Here is a 24717-nt window from a genome sequence, read left to right on the forward strand (position 1 = left end):
GAAGTGAAGGCCTGCTTGTGGTACATTTGACCTTTTGTTTTACCTGAAGGACGAAAGGAAGTACCTTTAGCCTTCGACACAGAAGGAGCGGTACTTGGCAGACAGGCAGTAGCCAAGTCAGCCACTATCTTATTTAAATCCTGCCCAAACAGAATATCTCCCTTGAAAGGGAGTACCTCCAGGGTTTTTCTAGAGTCCAGATCCACAGACCAGGATCTCAGCCACAATATCCGGCGAGCCAGGACTGACGTAGTAGAGGCCTTGGCTGCTAGAATACCGGCATCAGAAGCTGCCTCTTTAATATAGTGTGAAGCTGTGACAATATATGACAAGCATTGTCTAGCATGGTCAGAAGAGATTTCAGTTTCTAACTCTAGGGCCCATGCTTCAATAGCCTCTGCAGCCCATGTCGCTGCAATAGTGGGCCTTTGTGCAGCACCCGTGAGGGTGTAAATGGGTGTAAATCGCTTTCAGACAACCCTCCACATGTTTATCCGTAGATTCTTTTAGAGATGGGACGGTAGTGACAGGTAGAGCTGAGAAAACCACCATCCTAGCCACATGCGAGTCCACTGGAGGAGGCGTTTCCCAATTTTTAGACAGCTCTGATGCGAGGGGATAGCGAGCCAGCATGTTCTTTTGAGGCACAAACTTCTTCCCTGGGTTTCCCCAGGTTTACTGACGTATTTCCACTAGGTGGTCAGAATGAGGTAAAACTTGTTTAACCACCTTCTGACGCTTGAACCTATCTGGTTTTTTAGGAGGGACGGATGGCTCGGGTTCATCCGTAATCTGTAGAATCAACTTTATAGCCTCCAAAAGATCGGGAACATCCACATGTGAACTACCCTCCCCATCAGCAGTATCTGTGTCAGAATCTGTGGGGTCAGTCTAAGCGCCATCTTCATCAGACGAGGTGTCAGTGACAGCAGTGGATTGTGAGGAGATAAGAGCTCGTTTAGAGGACTCCTTGGTCTTAGGCGAGCGAGGGTCAGACTTTTTAGTAGTCAAGGACTGGTTCAACCTTTTTCATTTGAGCAGACAAATTATCCGCCCATGGCGGGTTAGCAGTGGGGACCACATACAGTTGCACCGGCATAGGAGGTCCCATAGGGGGTGTTAGTTTAGTAACTAGCGTATGTAGAAGCATGGAGAAAGTAGCCCATGGTGGGTCATTATGTACCCCCATTGCCACAGTCCCACTGGGGGGCAAGGAGCCCCCATAACCAGAGCCCACAGCTGCTGTAGTCTCCTCATAGTGATCTGTGGCTTCAGCAACACCGGCAGTGTGTTCAGCCCCAGAACCGTTACCCTCATACGCAGACATGATATAACTTGCAGTATCAGGTAACACAGTACAATTTTCAGCAGTACAATACCCCTTGCCCAAACCCCTGCGCAGTGTAGTCAGCACAAGCAGGGATACCGGAGAGATATGGTGACTAAAATCACAGAGAAAAATACAATCAGAGTATACCTTGTGAATATCCTATATTATATTATTATAAACCTGATGCACCAAACCCCCTAAGGTTATAGAATATAGGGATAGCAAGTTGAGTGAGAGACACAAAAGAAACCACCCAGCAAGCTAATGCACACACATATAGTCACAGTTATACAATGCAGAGGTTATTACCAACAATAATACTGCACTGGACTAGCTCATATATATAGCTATGTAGTCAATAGATATAAAACTGCACAGTAAGAACTGGATGTATATCACAGGGTACTTGTACCAGAGAACTCTGACTAAATGCACTCTCTTTCTTAACTATCACTGTCTAAATGACATGTAGAATACTTAAGTGTCTTGTAAAGTCACAGCGCTGACTACCAGGCGGCTTTACAAAGGAGGATTTGCCCAAGCAATCCCAGGAACAGTGTAGCTGAGACAAATGGTGCCCAGGACACTGACAGGGAGTGAGGGAGAGACAGATATGCAGCTCCAGGGTGGGAACAATTACTGGAAATTATGCCCTGGGGCTGGGGGAGGGGCTCCAAGTCTAAGCCTTATCCCCTCTGCTGGCAAAACCACCTGCTACTGCGGGCTACAAATAAAAAGGTTTAAAGAGAAAGCCTGACCTGCACCCATGCCCTGGTGATCTAGTGGGATCGCCTGTACTGCCACAGAGTCCGCCAGCGCCCGGCCCACCTCCCACCGACCGCGCCAGATCACGATAAAGCACGGGTCCCACAAACGGGACCCACTCACCACCTCCCGAAGCATGGCCACGTGATCCCAGAGAGCCCCAGTCGTGTGTGCCTGACCAGAAGAAAAACGGAGCCTCCCGCTGTAGTTTCCCGGCAACCAGGGCGCGGGAGTGTACAGCGTCGCTGGGAAGAGATGGAGCTGTAGCAGTGAATGTCTCCTGACATCTACACACTGCTGCAGCCCTTGAAGTCTTCACTTTTCTTCATAAAAAGCTCTTCTTAGGGCTGCCTGGAACAGCCCCTCTGTTATGTGCCTGCTATCTGCGGCGCCAACTACAAAACTGAGCTCCTGTGCAGGGAGGCGGGGTTATAGAGGAGGCGGCGCTATGCATCTTGGGAACAGTCAAAGCTTTTGGAGCCTGTTGGTGCCTCAGATCAAGATCCTACTCTACACCCCAATGTCTATCCTTGTGGAGCCCAGTGTACCCCGCAGCAGAAAATTAAGATTGACATCATTCCAAAAAAGATACAGTATTTGGGTCCCAGAAATCCACTCTTCAAAGGGATTTTGAATCTTAGAGATGAGCGCCTGAAATTTTTCGGGTTTTGTGTTTTGGTTTTGGGTTCGGTTCCGCGGCCGTGTTTTGGGTTCGACCGCGTTTTAGCAAAACCTCACCGAATTTTTTTTGCCGGATTCGGGTGTTTTTTTCAAAAAACCCTAAAAAACAGCTTAAATCATAGAATTTGGGGGTCATTTTGATCCCAAAGTATTATTAACCTCAAAAACCATAATTTCCACTCATTTTCAGTCTATTCTGAATACCTCACACCTCACAATGTTATTTTTAGTCCTAAAATTTGCACCGAGGTCGCTGTGTGAGTAAGATAAGCGACCCTAGTGGCCGACACAAACACCGGGCCCATCTAGGAGTGGCACTGCAGTGTCACGCAGGATGTCCCTTCCAAAAAACCCTCCCCAAACAGCACATGACGCAAAGAAAAAAAGAGGCGCAATGAGGTAGCTGTGTGAGTAAGATTAGCGACCCTAGTGGCCGACACAAACACCGGGCCCATCTAGGAGTGGCACTGCAGTGTCACGCAGGATGTCCCTTCCAAAAAACCCTCCCCAAACAGCACATGACGCAAAGAAAAAAAGAGGCGCAATGAGGTAGCTGACTGTGTGAGTAAGATAAGCGACCCTAGTGGCCGACAAAAACACCGGGCCCATCTAGGAGTGGCACTGCAGTGTCACGCAGGATGGCCCTTCCAAAAAACCCTCCCCAAACAGCACATGACGCAAAGAAAAAAAGAGGCGCAATGAGGTAGCTGTGTGAGTAAGATAAGCGACCCTAGTGGCCGACACAAACACCGGGCCCATCTAGGAGTGGCACTGCAGTGTCACGCAGGATGTCCCTTCCAAAAAACCCTCCCCAAACAGCACATGACGCAAAGAAAAAAAGAGGCGCAATGAGGTAGCTGACTGTGTGAGTAAGATAAGCGACCCTAGTGGCCGACACAAACACCGGGCCCATCTAGGAGTGGCACTGCAGTGTCACGCAGGATGGCCCTTCCAAAAAACCCTCCCCAAACAGCACATGACGCAAAGAAAAAAAGAGGCGCAATGAGGTAGCTGACTGTGTGAGTAAGATAAGCGACCCTAGTGGCCAACACAAACACCGGGCCCATCTAGGAGTGGCACTGCAGTGTCACGCAGGATGGCCCTTCCAAAAAACCCTCCCCAAACAGCACATGACGCAAAGAAAAAAAGAGGCGCAATGAGGTAGCTGACTGTGTGAGTAAGATAAGCGACCCTAGTGGCCGACACAAACACCGGGCCCATCTAGGAGTGGCACTGCAGTGTCACGCAGGATGGCCCTTCCAAAAAACCCTCCCCAAACAGCACATGACGCAAAGAAAAAAAGAGGCGCAATGAGGTAGCTGACTGTGTGAGTAAGATAAGCGACCCTAGTGGCCGACACAAACACCGGGCCCATCTAGGAGTGGCACTGCAGTGTCACGCAGGATGGCCCTTCCAAAAAACCCTCCCCAAACAGCACATGACGCAAAGAAAAATAAAAGAAAAAAGAGGTGCAAGATGGAATTGTCCTTGGGCCCTCCCACCCACCCTTATGTTGTATAAACAAAACAGGACATGCACACTTTAACCAACCCATCATTTCAGTGACAGGGTCTGCCACACGACTGTGACTGATATGACGGGTTGGTTTGGACCCCCCCCAAAAAAGAAGCAATTAATCTCTCCTTGCACAAACTGGCTCTACAGAGGCAAGATGTCCACCTCATCATCATCCTCCGATATATCACCGTGTACATCCCCCTCCTCACAGATTATCAATTCGTCCCCACTGGAATCCACCATCTCAGCTCCCTGTGTACTTTGTGGAGGCAATTGCTGCTGGTCAATGTCTCCGCGGAGGAATTGATTATAATTCATTTTAATGAACATCATCTTCTCCACATTTTCTGGATGTAACCTCGTACGCCGATTGCTGACAAGGTGAGCGGCGGCACTAAACACTCTTTCGGAGTACACACTTGTACACACGAGTGCCGACACAGAGGTAGCTACAGCCGTGGACTACCGTACTGTACTGTGTCTGCTGCTAATATAGACTGGTTGATAATGAGATGTAGTATGTATGTATAAAGATGAAAGAAAAAAAAACCACGGGTAGGTGGTATACAATTATGGACGGACTGCCAAGTGCCGACACAGAGGTAGCTACAGCCGTGGACTACCGTACTGTACTGTGTCTGCTGCTAATATAGACTGGATGATAATGAGATGTAGTATGTATAAAGAAGAAAGAAAAAAAAAACCACGGGTAGGTGGTATACAATTATGGATGGACTGCCGAGTGCCGACACAGAGGTAGCTACAGCCGTGGACTACCGTACTGTACTGTGTCTGCTGCTAATATAGACTGGATGATAATGAGATGTAGTATGTATAAAGAAGAAAGAAAAAAAAAACCACGGGTAGGTGGTATACAATTATGGACGGACTGCCGAGTGCCGACACAGAGGTAGCTACAGCCGTGGACTACCGTACTGTACTGTGTCTGCTGCTAATATAGACTGGATGATAATGAGATGTAGTATGTATAAAGAAGAAAGAAAAAAAAAAAAACCACGGGTAGGTGGTATACAATTATGGATGGACTGCCGAGTGCCGACACAGAGGTAGCTACAGCCGTGAACTACCGTACTGTGTCTGCTGCGACTGGATGATAAATAATGATATAAAAAATATATATATATCACTACTGCAGCCGGACAGGTATATATTATATAATGACGGACCTGCTGGACACTCTGTCTGTCAGCAGAATGAGTTTTTTATAGAATAAAAAAAAAACACCACACAAGTCACACGACGAGTGTTTAACTTTTTCAGGCAATCACAATATAGTATACTATACTGGTGGTCAGTGTGGTCAGGTCACTGGTCAGTCACACTGGCAGTGGCACTCCTGCAGCAAAAGTGTGCACTGTTTAATTTTAATAATATGTACTCCTGGCTCCTGCTATAACCTATAACTGCTCCCCAGTCTCCCCCACAATTAAGCTGTGTGAGCACAGTCAGATATTATACATAGATGATGCAGCACACTGGGCTGAGCACACAGATATGGTATGTGACTGAGTCACTGTGTATCGTTTTTTTCAGGCAGAGAACGGATTATATTAAATAAAACTGCACTGGTGGTCACTGGTCAGTGGTCAGTCACTAGTAAACTCTGCACTCTCTAGTACTCCTAAGCTCCAGTAAATCAAGTGTCTCTGTCTCAATCTCACTCTCTCTCTTCTAATCTAAATGGAGAGGATGCCAGCCACGTCCTCTCCCTATCAATCTCAATGCACGTGTGAAAATGGCGGCGACGCGCGGCTCCTTATATAGAATCCGAGTCTCGCGATAGAATCCGAGCCTCGCGAGAATCCGACAGCGTCATGATGACGTTCGGGCGCGCTCGGGTTAACCGAGCAAGGCGGGAAGATCCGAGTCGCTCGGATCCGTGTAAAAAAAGCTGAAGTTCGGGCGGGTTCGGATTCCGAGGAACCGAACCCGCTCATCTCTAATTTTGATATGATGTTGTTTAAAGGGAAAATTAGAACACAAAAACACCAATAATACATTCTTACAGTATGTGGCATTGACTTTCAACCCACAACATTTTGTTTTTGCGTTTGTTAAACCACATTGCATGCCTATATTCCTTGTTAAAAATGCATGTCGTTACCATGGAAACAACCCGAAATCCTGCATCAGCAACCCAGCTTCACTATTGCCTTGCCTCATTCACCTTTAAATGTTAAAACAAGTTATGTTCACCTAGCCTTTTGGCATCTAATAGAATTTGTGTTGGGACATCTCAGGATAGGACAAACTCCATGTTTATTCAGTATGTACATTATGTCCATGCATGTACATTAATTGAAAAATTTTCTTTGCTCCACACATCATGTTAGGTCATCTCCCCTATACTCCCACCAGCCTGTTGGAAACACAGAGCCCACAACATATGCGGATGGGTTGGCCTACCTTCATAGTGGGGTTTGTTTGTTACAATTACATACAGTAATTGCAGCCATACTTAAATTTGTACATTAAACTTTATGAACCAAACATAATCACACTTGTATAATAATTTTTTTCCTAAAAACTTGTGCAAAATTAAATACAGAATCACAAGTAATATTTTTTATATATATGCAATACCCCACTATGTGAGTAATCCTTTCTGACATTGTTCCTCACGCTACAGCACATAAATTATATACAGTATGTCATTACAGAGACTGATAACATTTCCCAGCTGCCTCTGCATCTGCTCAGGAGGTCAGATGTACATCACATGACCAGTGTCAGGTGATACAGCAAGTGACAGTTGAAAAGTGAGCGGCAGTTGGGCAGAGGGGCCCCCAGGTAAACGCTGTGAGAGACTGACTGTGCTGTAAGAGGACAGCTGGTAGCGTCAGTGAGCAAGAGCAGAGTTTGAGCTGTGACCCTCTCGGGAGTCCTGGTGACGTTGGGCGTATGGTGTCACTGATCCGCCCCAGAGGGCAAGTAGATGTAGAGCCCATTGACTGAGGTCCAGTATGGAGAAGTGGCCTGCTCCAGACTGATAGCCACAGACTAGACTGGGAGAGGCAGATTGTGAGGCGGAGCCTCTCGCCGTATAAGACTGCAGGAGGCCAGTTACTGCCCAGACAACTGGAGAGGAATATTGATGCTATACTGCAGTGTAGAAACACTATTTTATAAACAAGTCACCTTCAAACACCTAGTATAAATAAGAGCACTTATTACATTGACTGTTAAATAGATCAGCTAGAGTTAACACTGCAGTGTATAAAAATGCTATAGCAAATCCATCTCCTATAACAGCGCAGGGAAAGCTGCAGCGGACAGACTTCATAGTGAGCCTATGACGTACTCTCAGTCTACGGCATTCTGCATTTCTGGCAGGAACCATTTGCATGAGATAATTCAGCTATAACAGCAGTTATTTGGTAAATCAGTGTAATGTGCCATAATCTCTTGGATAATTAATTTGGTACCAACAGTAAGCAAGAGAAAGGGAGAAGAGAGTCTGACATTAATACCCCTCTCAGCTAACGTCAGCATTAGCAATACAGGCTCCTTCCTGTGGAAGCTACAGCGTGACTATTATCTTCATTTGTTAATCGTCTCCTAGTCTTTCCGGAATAATAAATCCTCCTATTGTATATTACAGTGACTTAAAAGGAAGGAACTAAAGTGTTAATAAGTAATAACTTAAACTGGATTTATTTGGAAAACCCTTAATAGTTTCTTCATTTATCAGGGTATCCTAAATGATACTGGCACAGTAGTACCCAACCGAACTGTATTGTGTGGACAGTCTTGGGGTAATCGTAGACGCTAATAGTGTAGTATTGATGTAAAGTTAAAGTATATGTGTAAAGTAATACTGTTTCATATACCCTCAAGGGGGTTATGTAAGATTGCATTTATGGTCACATATAGCCTATTGTATGTGTGGAAATGTCTAAATTCAGGTATTTGCTCATTGAGTGGAGAACGAAGGAGTCGAGACAACTGGAAGCAGTTTAATAAATGAGTTTATCGATCGTAGTGTGAAATACATTGTTACAATTTGAAATTGATGTATGGTACTGTAAGTATTCTTTTACAAACTAGTGTTTATTCAACTTTCACAAAGTTCACTATTGCAATCTATGTGCTAAATAAACCGGTATTTAGAGCTATATAAGTAGTTAATTATGTGGAAGCTCCTATCCTCACCTCTCTGTTAAGAATCAGGAACCGGGGAGTCCTAAGGGAAAAGAGATGGCATAAGCACTTACCTGTATACTTACCTACATATTTAAACCTAATACTTACCTAGTTATTACATATACATACCAAAATATTTGTTCACAACTTTGTCACGGAAGGTCCTCCCTCTTATATGTGATGTCATTGGGCCATCATCATCATCCTCAGGCAACAGTTCATCTTCTGGAAATGCCACCCGACTCCTTATTGCGATGTTATGCAACACACAACACAGGACCACAATTTTAGAGACCATTTTTCGGCTAATATAAGCGTGTGCCACCAGTTTGGTGTAGGCAGCGGAATCTGCTTTTTAATATGCCGAAACACCGCTCTACAACCTGCCTGGTGGCTGTAAGCGCGGTGTTGTAATTTGTTTGTGGTCCTGGTGGGAGGTTGGAATAAGGAGTCAGGAGCCAAGGCGTGCAAGGATAGCCACTATCTCCTGAAATATGAGGTAAAAAAAGAAAAGATTATAACAATCTAATGAATGTATATTGTAAAAAAAAAAAAACAGTTAATTACAACAACATATTCAAAACTTACCCAACAACCACGCATCGCCACCTTGCATCACTGATAATCTTTGCCAAATCCCTGACTGCTTTATCACATGAGAATCATGTGCGCATCCTGGAAACGGAGCGGTCAGGGATAGAATCTAGAGGGGTGATTCACATACAACCATTATATTTAAAGAATTAAAGTGTTTTCGGTTTCTATAAATTCTTTCATTATTAGTTGGCGGCACTAATGGAATATGTGACCCATCCACTCCCACTATAACATCTGGGAAACCAGCAGATTCATGAAAATTCTGCTTCACCACATGTAGGGACTCCTCATCTAAAAGGTATGGAAATAAATTGGCTGATGTGGGCCAGGAAAGCATCACAAATGCGCTTCAGGATCTGACTGAATGATGGCTGGGAAATCCCAGCCACCACACCCACAGTTCTATGAAAAGATCCTGAAGCGCAAAAATGTAAACACACCTAAAAATTGTGTCAGGGGTGGTATTGATATAGGACTGTCTTTTTATTTTTCCAGATCACTCTTTATTATCGTAAGAGTATCTAAAATGATGTGTGGGGGGAGCCTAAATAGGCCTATCACATCATCATCTGGCATTCCAAACAAGGTGACACGTGTGCGAAAGATCTTAGCTCTTGCACACCTTTGTTGCCTTCGGGTTTGTGGATGAGGATGGGAGGATTCTGCATCCATGATGTTGAACACACTATATGAAACGGAATTAAATAAAAAAATATGCATATAATTATTTATAAAACAAAATACTTATCTTATGTTTCTCTGACGTCCTAGTGGATGCTGGGAACTCCGTAAGGACCATGGGGAATAGACGGGCTCCGCAGGAGACTGGGCACTCTAAAAGAAAGATTAGGTACTATCTGGTGTGCACTGGCTCCTCCCACTATGACCCTCCTCCAGACCTCTGTTAGATTTATGTGCCCGGCCGAGCTGGATGCACACTAGGGGCTCTCCTGAGCTCCTAGAAAGAAAGTTTATTTTAGGTTTTTTATTTTACAGTGAGACCTGCTGGCAACAGGCTCACTGCATCGAGGGACTAAGGGGAGAAGAAGTGAACCTACCTGCTTGCAGCTAGCTTGGGCTTCTTAGGCTACTGGACACCATTAGCTCCAGAGGGATCGACCGCATGGAACTGGCCTTTGTGTTCGTTCCCGGAGCCACGCCGCCGTCCCCCTTACAGAGCCAGAAGCAAGAAGAGGTCCGGAAAATCAGCGGCAGAAGACATCAGTCTTCACCAAGGTAGCGCACAGCACTGCAGCTGTGCGCCATTGCTCCTCATACACACTTCACACTCCGGTCACTGAGGGTGCAGGGCGCTGGGGGGGGGGCGCCCTGAGCAGCAATAAAAACACCTTGGCTGGCAAATATATCACAATATATAGCCCCAGAGGCTATATATGTGTTAAATACCCCTGCCAGAATCCATAAAAAAGCGGGAGAAAAGTCCGCGAAAAAGGGGCGGAGCTATCTCCCTCAGCACACTGGCTCCATTTTCTCTTCACAGTGCAGCTGGAAGACAGCTCCCCAGGCTCTCCCCTGTAGTTGGCAGGCTCAAAGGGTTAAAAAGAGAGGGGGGGCACTAAATTTAGGTGCAATATTGTATATACAAGCAGCTATTGGGAAAAATTCACTCAATATAGTGCTAATCCCTAAATTATATAGCGCTCTGGTGTGTGCTGGCATACTCTCTCTCTGTCTCCCCAAAGGGCTGTGTGGGGTCCTGTCCTCAGTCAGAGCATTCCTTGTGTGTGTGCGGTGTGTCGGTACGGCTGTGTCGACACGTTTGATGAGGAGGCTTATGTGGTGACAGAGCAGATGCCGACAAATGTGATGTCGCCCCCTGTGGGGCCGAAACCAGAGTGGATGGATAGGTGGAAGTTATAAACCGACAGTGTCAACTCCTTACAAAAAGGCTGGATGACGTAACAGCTGTGGGACAGCCGGCTTCTCAGCCCGCGCCTGCCCAGGCGTCTCAAAGGCTATCAGGGGCTCAAAAACGCCCGCTCCCTCAGATGGCAGACACAGATGTCGACACGGAGTCTGACTCCAGTGTCGACGAGGTTGAGACATATACACAATCCACTAGGAACATCCGTTACATGATCCCGGCAATAAAAAATGTGTTACACATTTCTGATATTAACCCAAGTACCACTAAAAAAGGGTTTTATGTTTGGGGAGAAAAAGCAGGCAGTGTTTTGTTCCCCCATCAAATGAGTGAATGAAGTGTGAAAAAGCGTGGGTTCCCCCAATAAGAAAAACTGGTAATTTCTAAAAAGTTACTGATGGCGTACCCTTTCCCGCCAGAGGATAAGTTACGCTGGGAGATATCCTAGGGTGGATAAGGCTCTCACACGTTTGTCAAAAAAGGTGGCACTGCCGTCTTTGGATACGGCCACTTTGAAGGTACCTGCTGATAAAAAGCAGGAGGCTATCCTGAAGTCTGTATTTACACACTCAGGTACTAGACTGAGACCTGCAGATAGTGCTGCTGCAGCGTGGTCTGTGACCCTGTCAAACAGGGATACTATTTTGCGAACATAAGAGCATATTAAAGACGTCGTCTTCTATATATGAGGGATGCACAGAGGGATATTTTGCCGGCTGGCATCCAGAATTAATGCAATGTCCATTCTGTCAGGAGGGTATTAGAGACCCGACACTGGACAGGTGATGTTGACTTTAAAAGGCACATAGAGCCTTATAAGGGTGAGGAGCAACAGCTGGGAAGAAATTTTTTTACCTCAGGTTTCCTCACAGCCTAAGAAAGCACTGTATTATCAGGTACAGTCCTTTCGGCTTCAGAAAAGCAAGCGGGTCAAAGGCGCTTCCTTTCTGCACAGAGACGAGGGAAGAGGGAAAAAGCTGCACCAGTCAGCCAGTTCCCAGAATCAAAATTCTTCCCCCGCTTCCTCTGAGTCCACCGCATGACGCGGGGGCTCCACAGGCGTAGCCAGGTACGGTGGGGGGCCGCCTAAAAAATGTCAGCGATCAGTGGGCTCGCTCACAGGTGGATCCCTGGATCCTTCAAGTAGTATCTCAGGGGGTACAAGCTGGAATTCGAGGCGTCTCCCCCCCGCCGTTTTATCAAATCTGCCTTGCCGACAACTCCCTCAGGCAGGGAGGCTGTGCTAGAGGCAATTCACAAGCTGTATTCCCAGCAGGTGATAGTCAAGGTGCCCCTACTTCAACAAGGACGGGGTTACTATTCCACACTGTTTGTGGTACCGAAACCAGACGGTTCGGTGAGACCCATTTTAAATTTGAAATCCTTGAACACATACATAAAAAAATTCAAGTTCAAGATGGAATCGCTCAGGGCGGTTATTGCAAGCCTGGAGGAGGGGGATTACAAGGATGTTTACCTACATGTCCCCATTTACCATCCTCACCAGGAGTACCTCAGATTTGTGGTACAGGATTGCCATTACCAATTCCAAATACTGCCGTTTGGACTGTCCACGGCACCGAGGGTCTTTACCAAGGTAATGGCAAAAATGATGATACTCCTTCGAAAAAAGGGAGTTTTAATTATCCCGTACTTGGACGATCTCCTTATAAAGGCGAGGTCCAAGGAGCAGTTGTTGGTCGGAGTAGCACCATCTCGGGAAGTGCTACAACAGCACGGATGGATTCTATACATTCCAAAGTTACAGCTGGTTCCTACCACACGCCTACTGTTCCTGGGGATGGTTCTGGACACAGAACAGAAAAAAAAAAGTGTTTCTCCCGCAGGAGAAAGCCAAGGAGCTGTCATCTCTAGTCAGACACCTTCTGAAACCAAAACAGGTATCGGTGCATCACTGCACACGAGTCCTGGGAAAAATGGTAGCTTCTTACGAAGCAAAATTCCATTCGGCAGGTTTCATGCAAGAACCTTTCAGTGGGACCTCTTGGACAAGTGGTCGGGATCGCATCTTCAGATGCATCGGCTGATAACCCTGTCTCCAAGGACCAGGGTATCTCTACTGTGGTGGCTGCAGAGTGCTCATCTTCAAGAGGGCCACAGATTCGGCATACAGGACTGGGTCCTGGTAACCACGGATGCCAGCCTTCGAGGCTGGGGGTCAGTCACACAGGGAAGAAATTTCCAAGGACTTTGGTCAAGTCAGGAGTCGTCCCTACACATATATATTCTGGAACTGAGGGCCATTTACAATGCCCTAAGTCTGGCAAGGCCTCTGCTTCAAAACCAGCCGGTACTGATCCAATTAGACAACATCACGGCAGTCGCCCATGTAAACCGACAGGGCGGCACAAGAAGCAGGATGGCGATGGCAGAAGCCACAAGGATTCTCCGATGGGCGGAAAATCACGTCTTAGCACTGTCAGCAGTGTTCATTCCGGGAGTGGACAACTGGGAAGCAGACTTCCTCAGCAGACACGACCTACACCCGGGAGAGTGGGGACTTCATCCAGAAGTCTTCCAACTGTTGGAAAACCGTTGGGAAAGGCCACAGGTGGACATGATGGCGTCCCGCCTAAACAAAAAACTAGATATTGCGCCAGGTCAAGGGACCCTCAGGCAATAGCTGTGGACGCTCTAGTGACACCGTGGGTGTACCAGTCGGTTTATGTATTCCCTCCTCTGCCTCTCATACCAAAGGTACTAAGAATAATAAGAAAACGGAGGAGTAAGAACGATACTCGTGGTTCCGGATGGGCCAAGAACAGCTTGGTACCCAGAACTTCAAGAAATGATATCAGAGGACCCATGGCCTCTACCGCTCAGACAGGATCTGCTACAGCAGGGGCCCTGTCTGTTCCAAGACTTACCGCGGCTGCGTTTGACGGCATGGCGGTTGAATTCCGGATCCTAAAGGAAAAGGGCATTCCGGAGGAAGTCATTCCTACGCTGATAAAAGCCAGGAAAGAAGTAACCGCAAACCATTATCACCGTATTTGGCGAAAATATGTTGCGTGGTGAGAGGCCAGGAAGGCCCCAACAGAGGAATTTCAGCTGGGTCGTTTTCTGCACTTCCTACAGTCAGGAGTGACTATGGGCCTAAACTTGGGTTCCATTAAGGTCTAGATTTCGGCTCTGTCGATTTTCTTCCAGAAAGAACTGGCTTCACTGCCTGGAGTTCAGACATTTGTAAAGGGAGTGCTACATATTCAGCCCCCTTTTGTGCCTCCTGTGGCACCTTGGGATCTCAACGTGGTGTTGAGTTTCTTAAAATCACATTGGTTTGAGCCACTTAAAACTGTGGATTTGAAATATCTCACGTGGAAAGTGGTCATGTTATTGGCCTTGGCTTCGGCCAGACGTGTGTCAGAATTGGCGGCTTTGTCATGTAAAAGCCCTTATCTGATTTTCCATATGGATAGGGCAGAATTGAGGACTCGTCCCCAGTTTCTCCCTAAGGTGGTATCAGCTTTTCACTTGAACCAACCTATTGTAGTGCCTGCGGCTACTAGGGACTTGGAAGATTCCAAGTTACTGGACGTAGTCAGGGCCTTAAAAATGTATATTTCCAGGACGGCTGGAGTCAGGAAAACTGACTCGCTTTTTATCCTGTAGGCACCCAACAAAATAGGTGCTCCTGCTTCTAAGCAGACTATTGCTCGCTGAATTTGTAGCACAATTCAGCTGGAGCATTCTGCGGCTGGATTGCCGCATCCTAAATCAGTAAAAGCCCATTCCACGAGGAAAGTGGGCTCATCTTGGGCGGCTGCCCGAGGGGTCTCGGCTTTACAACTTTGCCGAGCTGCAACTTGGTAGGGGCAAACACGTTTGCTAAATTCTACAAATTTGATACCCTGGCTGAGGAGGACCTTGAGTTCTCTCATTCGGTGCTGCAGAGTCATCCGCACTCTCCCGCCCGTTTGGGAGCTTTGGTATAATCCCCATGGTTCTTACGGAGTTCCCAGCATCCACTAGGACGTCAGAGAAAATAAGATTTTACTCACCGGTAAATCTATTTCTCGTAGTCCGTAGTGGATGCTGGGCGCCCATCCCAAGTGCGGATTGTCTGCAATACTTGTATGTAGTTATTGCCTAACTAAAGGGTTATTGTTGAGCCATCTGTTGGGAGGCTCAGTTATATTTTCATACTGTTAACTGGGTATAGTATCACGAGTTATACGGTGTGATTGGTGTGGCTGGTATGAGTCTTACCCGGGATTCAAAATCCTTCCTTATTGTGTCAGCTCTTCCGGGCACAGTATCCTAACTGAGGTCTGGAGGAGGGTCATAGTGGGAGGAGCCAGTGCACACCAGATAGTACCTAATCTTTCTTTTAGAGTGCCCAGTCTCCTGCGGAGCCCGTATATTCCCCATGGTCCTTACGGAGTGCCCAGCATCCACTACGGACTACGAGAAATAGATTTACCGGTGAGTAAAATCTTATTTTCACACATGTGCACAGCGTCTATTCACTGGAAACAGGAGGAGAGGAGGCATGCCAGCAGCTCAGAGCGCTGGGCATGCCCCCTCAGTGACAAAAATGAGGGCATGGCTCACGATCGCGGGTCCTCCCATGAAGCCATGCCCCTTTTTCATAGGCCACGGCCCCTTTTCAGGAGCGCGCGCGGGCATGTGTCCCTCTTTAGAAAATGTGAAAGTTGGGAGGTATGCATAAACTGCTCCAACCAAAAATACAAGCCAAACAATCAAGCCATTTATGGCCACTGTGATTATTAGCTAGCGGTGTGTGGAGAATCGCCATTTGCGTGCCCAGCTGAAGGTAATTGTGCAAAAATACTTAAATATGCAGCCTTTCCTAGTCCACTCGATGCGTACATCCGCAGTTATGAGGCCCATAGCTAAACATCTCGCTAAGGTGATGGCACACATCAGGTCAGATGCAAGACAGAACAGTAGCAGCAGGGTAAATATCAGTGTGACTTGTGTGAAAATGTATTACCAAACCAATTATCAAGACAAATTCCAATACTGAGCAATTACATATTTGTGTGACATAACACTATCATAGTCCAGCAGAAAGAGAGGAGCGTCAGCAGCAACAGCATAAATATGAGTGTAACTTGAGTGAAAATATACTCACAAACCAATAATGTTTGGAAATTAAAACATTGAGCAAAATAATATGTGTGCCACATATAGGGATTAATGTGTGTGCTTTCAATATCATATTCCTGCAGAAAGAGAACAGCATCAGCACCTGCACCATCAGCGACATCAGCAGCAGCAGAAGCGCCCACAACAGCAGCGCCCACAACAGCAGCGCCCACAACAGCAGCATGAGCAAGGTAAATATCAGTGTGACTTTTGTGGGAATGAAAAACAAATTAGCTGTTACCATACAATATTGTAATGTAATGTTTGAGGGACATAGTTATTGATGTGTGTGCATTCACTTTCAAAATTCAGCAAAAAGAGATGAGCTGCAGCAGCACCAACTATAGCCGCAGCAGCACCAACTTCAGCCGCAGCAGCAGCAGCAGCATCAGGGTGACTTTTGCGGGAAAGAAAAAATTGTGTTTAGCAATGTACAGTATTGTACTGACATATTTGACGTACATATAGGTATTGATGTCTGTGCATTCTCAATCATATTCCTGTAGAACCAAGTTTGGAGGAGGCATTTGCTGGAACTAGCCAGCCCATACTTGCCTACCCGACCCTCTCCATGAGGAATAAAATGCTCTGTTCTTGGACTTTCCTGGTAATGTATAATTGCCATCACCTGTGGTGAAACACCTTTCTTCACAGGTGATGGCAATCATACATTACCAAGAAAGTCCAGGAACAGAGCATTTTCTCCCTCATGGAGAGGGTCGGGTAGGCAAGTATGAGCCAGCCACAGGACCAGACAACTGTGGAGAAGCATGGTGCAGGGCCTAGTCAGGGCCAGGCTAAAAAAAGGCAGCCTCAATTTAGCAAACAGGAATTGCACATACTAATTTCTGAAGCTATGGAAAAGGTTCACCATGGTCCAAAAAACATATGTGCGGCTGCTAAAGAAAAAATATGGCAAGAGATCACGGATGCCATAAATGTAGAGGCACTCATTGTGCGTACCCCGCATGAAGTGAAGAGAATGTACAACATTAATCATATTTAAAAAAAACAATTGTTATTTCAAATAAAAAGCACCTAATTGGCATGGGGTGTACTTATATTTGTGAAACTTTGTAGTGTTGCAAAATGAAAACTATGGACCTCCAACACTGTGGAACTACACATCATAGCATGCCCTGCCACAGTTTGCCTATTATGACATGCAAAATGTCAGGCAGGGAATGCTTGGCTGTGTAGTAACACAGCAGCTGGAGAAACACAGGCTGCAGACCTATACATAGTGTATTAAAGGTGACCTTTAAACCAGGGGTGGGGAACCTTTTTTTCTACCAAGGGCCATTTGCATATTTATAAAATCCTTCTGGGGCCATACAAAAATGATCAACTAAAAAATGACCCTGCCCCCCAGTAGTTATGTCCCTTAAAAAGGTACTGAGTACACGTGCCTAAGGCTCGCACATGCCAAAAAATGGGTGTGGACAACTAAAATGGGACGTGATACACATAGGCCCCCAATAGTGCAGTGCCAGATACACAAATGCCGCCACAGTGCCAGATACACAAATGTTCCCACAGTGCCAGATATACAAATGCTCCCACAGTGCCAGATCCACAAATGCCCCCACAGCGCCAGATCCACAAATGCCCCCACAGCGCCAGATCCACAAATGCCCCCACAGCGCCAGATCCATAAATTCTCCCACAGTAACAGATATGCCTCAACAGTGCTAGATATACAAACGCCCCCTCAGCGCCAGATCAACAAATGCCCCCACAGTGCCCCCCCCCCCCCACACACACACACACACACACTGCTGCTCATCAGTGCTGCTGCTCCTTCCGGCAATGGCATGTCTCAGCTGTCAGGGGTCAGAGCATGGAGGAGAGCGCGGCTATGTCGGGCGGCAGCGGCATGTAGGATCTCAAACCAGCCGCCAGTTCATGAGCACCACACTAGTTTGCCTTTAACCCTTTAGAAGAAATGGCTCTGGGGTCAATTGCGGATGAGGAAGTGGTAGGGATTTCCAACATATACACGGACCTCCCTACCATTCCAATTCCTTATGTTGCACAAGGTAAAACATTTTTGTGCTTTTGATTTAATGCTATAGTCCTTACAAAAAAACACCCAAAAATTTAGTAGAACTAAAAACCATGTTTTTACAGAACTATCTTGTGAGGCTGATGCTGGTGATGTGCATTCTGATGCTGAAGAAGAAGAAGATGGTGTGGAGGAGACTTCTATGCCATTTTTTGATGAGGATGTGCCATATGCTAGAAGTCCAGAACCACCACCAACTGACCATATCCCACCATCTGATAGTCCTCTGCTCAGTAGTCGCTAGATCCAGCTGGAAATACTTCAAGAAAGTCAATGCAATTCACAGATTTTCAACCATATTTTAGAAGAGGTTCGTGAACAAAACACCCTCAGCAGGGAAAGATATCAGCTCCTGTTACAGCACAATACCATTATGCAGAATCTGACCAATGTTGTAGAAGAGAGCATGAAGCAGATTGGAGCACATGTGGCTGAAGGATGTCAGACCACCATGGCAGGACCATCATCCACACAGAACATTGTGCCAAACATGCCTACTGACATGATGCGTCGAACAACCAGACGAGCTGCTGGTGAACTAACAAACGCAGGCGGAAAAAAGAAAAAAAAATAGTTTTTTTTTATGTTTACAGTTTATATACATTACATATTATTGTTTTGTTATTATTAACATTCCTTATTTTAATGTTTCATGTGAAATTATTGTTTAGAGCAATAAAAAAAGTCGGCCATAATTAAAATGTCCACAAAATAACAATTATTGTGTTGATGTTTTTGAACATGTGTTTGTTTGTGAAGGGCAAAAAATAAGAAGTAAAAACAAACAAACGTACAGTATGTGGGTATGATTTTGCAGGGGAAAAAAACTTGTTTATTGCTTTAAAACATAAATCAACTCTGCTTTTAATCAAAAAGACATTAAGCAGACAACAAAATAAATTTGCTTGGAAATGTTATTATACATGTTTGTTTGAAAACAAGTGTGTTCTTGTCAAACCTCAATTGTTAATAAGTGACAAAAAATTAGGTTAATAACATATATTTTATAGTGAAACACATGTTGTGAAGTTTCAATGCAGCTGAATAAAGTGAATTGTGGTCAGCAGTGTGAGCTTCTTCAGCTGGGTGTAATGAAGCAATGATTGCAGTATAAATCAGACATTCTACAACTGAGGTCAGCTTGTGCAGATTTTAAGGTAGACCTGTAGTCACTCAGAAACTGCACACCATAAATGTGCGTTCAGTTGCAAAAAATGCGTATGCACCGACTACTGAAAATCCATACTCCCACAACTCGCCCCTGCTCGTAGTTTTTGTGAGACCAGCCCTTTATTACGCCCCCTACATGTCTAGTTTTTGTAGTGTACACGGTTTTTGCTATGTCTGAGAAGTTGTATTTTTTGTCGTAGATTTTAATTTGCGCATGACCATTGTGTTCAGTGCGCATGGGCATTGAGGTTTTTTTCGCAATTTTTACGATTTAGCAGTTTTGCATTCCTTGTTGAATTAGCCCCTATGTACTGTATATCACATCAGCCTCATAAAGCTTATAAGAAAACGGCAGATAAATACACCAGTGATAGCATCATTGTACTGGCAATGATATATGTATGACCCAGGCTTGTGACCTAAATAAGATCTGAGGCAGTTGAATAGAACCACAATAAGGGATATCACAAATGAATATTTAAATTCTAACATATAAGGGGATCTCTCTAATTATATACATATTATTTATACAAATATTGGATCCTATGTGTCGACACAGAAACTTTAATAATGGAGTGTGATTATAGGAAAAGGCATGCTAGATGAGTTCATGATATCCAGAATTACGGTGTGGCAATGTCTAGTGGAGAATTGATGTTGTATAACATTGTCTAGAAACAAGTGAGGAAATAATTGATACCAAGTATCTTGTAGCCTGGATAAACAGATTTATGAACCTCAATACTGCTACAATGTGTTAATCACAGTCCAAGAATTGTTTCTAAATAGTTTAATAGAAATGCATTTACCTGAGAGTGGGGGAAACACAATGGAATACTGTGCACCTCCACCCTCTTTCCAAATAGTATAATACAGTACATATTTTAAAGAACCTTGTAATCAAAACACCAGTTTAAAAATCTATAATTTCTTTAAAACCCCATACCCTCTCCTACCCTCTTCCAGGAGGCAGAACACACATCCACAGTAGGATTCCTAGAGCAACCAGGGACAGCAAAGAGGTTTCTTCCTGCCCCCGCGCCATAAGGGGGTATCTGGTAGACCTGAAAGAAGGATTACAACATATATTATCTCATGATATTTTCAATGAATAAATCACATATGCCATACACATGGGAGTATATTTTTATATTTGTATTCAATTTTCATTATAACAGTAAAAGATATAAACTTGCAAGTTTCTATTTCTACATATAGTCAGTGATGTATCTAGGGCACTGAGCGCCCCAGACAAAGTAATGGACACGGACACACACACACACAACCCACTATGTACACACTGCACCCCACTTTATACTACCTCTATATATAAATATATATACACACTGCACCCCCATCCTCCTCCATATTCTGCACCCTACCATATACTGCCCCTATATACACACTGCACCCCCATACCCCTCCATATAGTGCTTCATATATATAGGCCACTCCCCTCCTCCATTAACTATTCCTGCCATATACTGCATACTTTGCACACCATCCTCCATATTCTATGCTGCTACCCCAGGTTACTTGCCATCCTTGGACTCAGCAACAAGTAGCAGCAATAACCAGGAAATTATGCAGGAACCAACAGAAGTCCCGCAGCACTCGGAGTGGAGGCATCATGGACACGTGTGGCCACTTACTGTTGGTGGGAGGTGAATTAGTCCAGCAGGAATGGGTGAGACCCTGTGTTGTGAGCAGATCAGTAACCAGGAGGAGGAGGGGTCAGTGCTTGATCTACAGATGATGCAGGTGAGGAGGAGAGAGATAATGGTTCAGCTGCTTTATATATACTGCACACCTGTGGAGGGCTGATGTCCTGTGCTCTCCCCTCTCACATGCATCATTATAGTCTGCCATTACAGATATACAGTATCTACGGTATATATTTTAAAGGCTAACGCTACACACACACTTAGTGTGACAGAGCCCCAGCTTCCAGCAGCAGGACTTCCAGAAACTCGTCAGCTCCTGGGTAAGTAGCAACCACCCCCCTATAATCTGGCCATGGTGTGAATCATTTTGACAGGCTGTTAACTAGTAGTATATAAACATTAATGCATCGGGGGACATGACACTGAAATAAGCATCAGAGTGGCAGAAACTGAGGGTTAGATCCCATTTTAGGGAGTATGGAGAAAAAGCTTATCTAAATAAGAGAAGGAAAAGCACATGAGCAGAGAGAGACCTGCTTGTAAGAGCTTACATTCTGAAGGTGAGAGACAGACAGACAGAGGTGACACAGATGGGGTAGAAGTGAGCATGGAACAGAGGGTTAGGATGAGAGATGGCTCGGTTTGATGATGAAGTGGGTCTCGAGAGCTAGTTGAAGTTTTGTAGAGGTGGAGAGTATGATAGGGAACGGTGGAGAGGTAGAGAATTCCAGAAGTAGGGAGCAACTCGGCCAAAATCTTGGAGGCAGGAATGGGAGGAAGTAATCAGCTGGCAGAAGAGGCCGCATACATTTGTGAAGTGAAGAAGATGGGTGGGAGTGTAAAGGGAGATAAGGTAAGATATTTAAATGGCAGAGGATTGGGTAAGGGCTTTGTGAGTGTGAGAAGCTTTAATTGGATTCTGAAGGGGAGTCAGTGTAGGGCTTATAAGTGAGGGAGGCGGAAAGTATGTTTGGAGAGGAAGATAAACTGGGAGGCAGTACTGAAGATAGATTAGTGTGCAGAGAGGCTTTAGTCAGGGAGGCCAGATAGGAGGAGATTACAGTAGTCCAATCTGGAAATGACCAGTGAGTAGATGAGAGTCTTGGTAGCATGCATGGTGATAAAAGTTCTGATCCTAGAATTTTTTTTAGATGGAAATGGCAGTACTGCAAGAGATACTTAAAATGTGATTTGAAGGAGAGGGAGGAATCAAAGATTACTCCAAGATAGCATATTTGGGAGCTAGTTGTGTCATCAACAGATAATGATAATGAAAATGTGGGAAGGGAGGTTATGTGGGAGGGTGGGAAGACGATCAGCTCGTGTGTGAACAGCGGTTTCAAGAGCAGAAGTAAGGGAGGCATTGTATAGGGAAGTGGCTTGTTCAGGGCAGGAGAAATTATAGGAAAAAGAAGTCAGTGAGGCAGAAAGGATAAGGAAATAATTTCTATGGCCTCCATGTTACAGTAAAAAACTGAAAATATAATCAATTGCAGATGAAGTGGAGAATTCTTGCAGTGTTCAAAACAGGCAGTTCAATGTGGAGTGGGAGGTGTTTGCAGGGCCGACAACAGAAATCTTGGGGCCCCATGCAGTGATATCTTTGGAACCCCCTCAGAAACTGTTATTAAATATAGATATTTATTTATACAAATATATTATGTATATCTCTCCTTCCTTCCCTACACACACCACAGTCTGTGTCTCCCTCTCTCCTACCTCCCACACAACCCACAGTCTGTCTCTTCCCAATGACCCTATGCTGCATTCCCAGCTCCCCCACCCCATCCCAAAGACTTGTAACCCCTCACTAATCCACTCTACCCAGGGAGAGACTCACCCGCGCTGCACTTCCTAGTATCCAGCCCCCAACATTGCACAGCATGATAATAATGATAATAAGAATAATTTTATTTATATAGCACTCTTTCTCTAATAGGACTCAAGGCGCTGTACAGATACATAGCATAATATAGTACAGAAAATAATGTACAGAACAGCTTTTTGCAAAATACTGAACCATGAAGATACTAAAGGGATATTATGGAAATGCTTGAGTAAACAAGAAAGACTTGGGTCTGCTTTTGAAGGATTCTATAGTTGGGGCCTCTTGTACTGTGCGGGGAAGTGAGTTTCATAGAGTCAGAGCCGTATGACTAAAAGCTCGACCCCCAGATGAATTACGGGAGATTCTAGGTACTACAGATCGCAGTAATCGAGTGGGGCAGTATGGGATCAGAAGCTGATTCAGGTACCTTGGGCCCCGGTCATGTAATGCTTAGAAACTCAGTAAGCCAATCTTGAAGATGATTCGCCATCTTACAGGCAGCCAGTGAAGGGAGTAGAGGATGGGTGTTATGTGGCTAGAACGGGGCTGGTTGGTTAACAGCCTAGCAGCTGTGTTTTGCACCAGGTGTAGGCGTTGCAATTCTTTTGCTGGGAGACCAAGGTAGAGGGCATTACAGCAGTGTAATCGAGATGATACAAATGCATGTATGACTTTTGGCAGGTCATCTGAGGGAATTGAGTGCTTGATCATAGCTATGTTTCTCGGGTGAAAGAATGAGGATTTGATTGTGGCTGATATCTGATGTTTAAGTGACAAGCCACCATCCAGGACAACGGCAAGATTCCGCACACGATCACTGGTCTGTAATTCTGAATCCCCTAGTATAAGTCCAGTTGGTTGGCTATGCTGCAGTCTTGTCCTTTGATGTTGCAGTCGTATCATAAGGACCTCTGTTTGATCCAGGTTCAGTCGCAGCCAACTGGCGCTCATCCACTCCTGGAGCTCAGCTAGACAGCCATTTAGGGTTGGTATTGGTTTATCAGTGCCTGGAGCAAAGGACAAGTACAGTTGTGTATCATCTGCATAGCAGTGGTAGACCAGGCCATGGCGCCTGATTGTTTCACCCAGCGGGAGCATGTATACTACAAAAACCATGCGGGATAGTATAGAACCTTGTGGGATACCACATGGCAATGGTACTGATGGTGATGAGTATACTCCAGATGATACTCTTTGTGACCTGCCTGTGAGAAATGATTTGAACCAGCTTAGGACTGTGCCATCCAGTCCACAAAAATGTATCAGTCGTTCAATCAGAAGCCCATGGTCCACGGTATCAAATGCTGCAGAGAGATCCAGAAGGTTTAATATTGAACAGTCACCTCTGTCTCTTGCCATCAGAAGATCATTTAACACACACACACCAGGGCTGTTTCAGTGCTATGTCTTCTCCTGAATCTTGATTGGAATGGATCATAAATATCATGGGTTGAGAGGCGGGTTTCAAGTTGATTTGCAACCCCTTTCTCAATAACCTTTCCTAGGAAAGGAAGGTTTGATACCGGTCTGTAGTTGGTCGTGCAGTCGGGATCTAAATTAGGTTTTTTAAGAAGAGATCTAACAATTGCTTCCTTTAGGGGTACAGGAAAAATGCCTGTCTGCAAAGAGCTTTAAACAATTTTTGCAAAGACAGGACCAATTATATCCATACAATCTATTAGAAGCTTGGTTGAGGCCAGGTCCCGATCACAGGTGGTGGCATACAAAATTTGTGTTATTTCAGCAGTGTCCTTTACATCCACTTTAAGATCCATGTGGCCCCTACACCCCACCAGAGGAGGCCAGCGCAGGGCATGGGAATCCTAGCCAATGTAGCTGCTGCCATGTCCCGTAACTGCCCACAACAGAGCTGGAACCGGAAGAGCGAACACGCACTCATGCTGCACAGTCACTGTG

General features: G+C 45.3%; 1 protein-coding gene and 2 long non-coding RNA genes across 7 annotated transcripts in view; 1 reads left to right on the forward strand and 2 right to left on the reverse strand.

The window, feature by feature from the left end:
- The window catches only part of LOC134948778 (uncharacterized), a 37219-nt gene extending 30176 nt beyond the window's left edge, over window positions 1–7043 (reverse strand). Inside the window, exon 1 of the long non-coding RNA XR_010183017.1 lies at window positions 6899–7043. This is a non-coding gene — a long non-coding RNA (uncharacterized LOC134948778). The remainder of the gene's footprint in view (window positions 1–6898) is intronic.
- LOC134948776 (gamma-aminobutyric acid receptor subunit alpha-3-like) overlaps window positions 1–24717 on the reverse strand; it is a 995050-nt gene that overhangs the window by 720210 nt on the left and 250123 nt on the right. The window contains exons 1-2 of one of the 2 annotated variants that reach the window (XM_063936998.1): window positions 20961–21063; window positions 20265–20372 (exon numbers count right to left, since the gene is read on the reverse strand). In XM_063936998.1, coding sequence (XP_063793068.1) covers window positions 20265–20353 — 89 coding nt within the window. In that variant the 5' untranslated portion in view covers window positions 20354–20372; window positions 20961–21063. Of the gene's footprint in view, window positions 1–20264; window positions 20373–20960; window positions 21064–24717 lie in introns of those variants that run through there. The other variant, XM_063936997.1, reaches the window with a different exon arrangement.
- Window positions 7044–18856, forward strand: LOC134948777 (uncharacterized). 4 transcript variants are annotated; one of them, XR_010183013.1, is made up of 4 exons: window positions 7048–7105; window positions 9242–9353; window positions 16157–16264; window positions 18204–18856. It is a non-coding gene; the product is annotated as an uncharacterized LOC134948777 (long non-coding RNA). The 4 variants fall into 4 exon arrangements; XR_010183014.1 differs by lacking the exon at window positions 9242–9353 and having other exon boundaries at window positions 7044–7105; XR_010183015.1 differs by lacking the exons at window positions 7048–7105; window positions 9242–9353 and adding an exon at window positions 7112–7692.

The sequence above is a fragment of the Pseudophryne corroboree genome, chromosome 8, assembly GCF_028390025.1.
Source record: "Pseudophryne corroboree isolate aPseCor3 chromosome 8, aPseCor3.hap2, whole genome shotgun sequence".
In the NCBI taxonomy this organism is placed as follows: Eukaryota; Metazoa; Chordata; class Amphibia; order Anura; family Myobatrachidae; genus Pseudophryne; species Pseudophryne corroboree.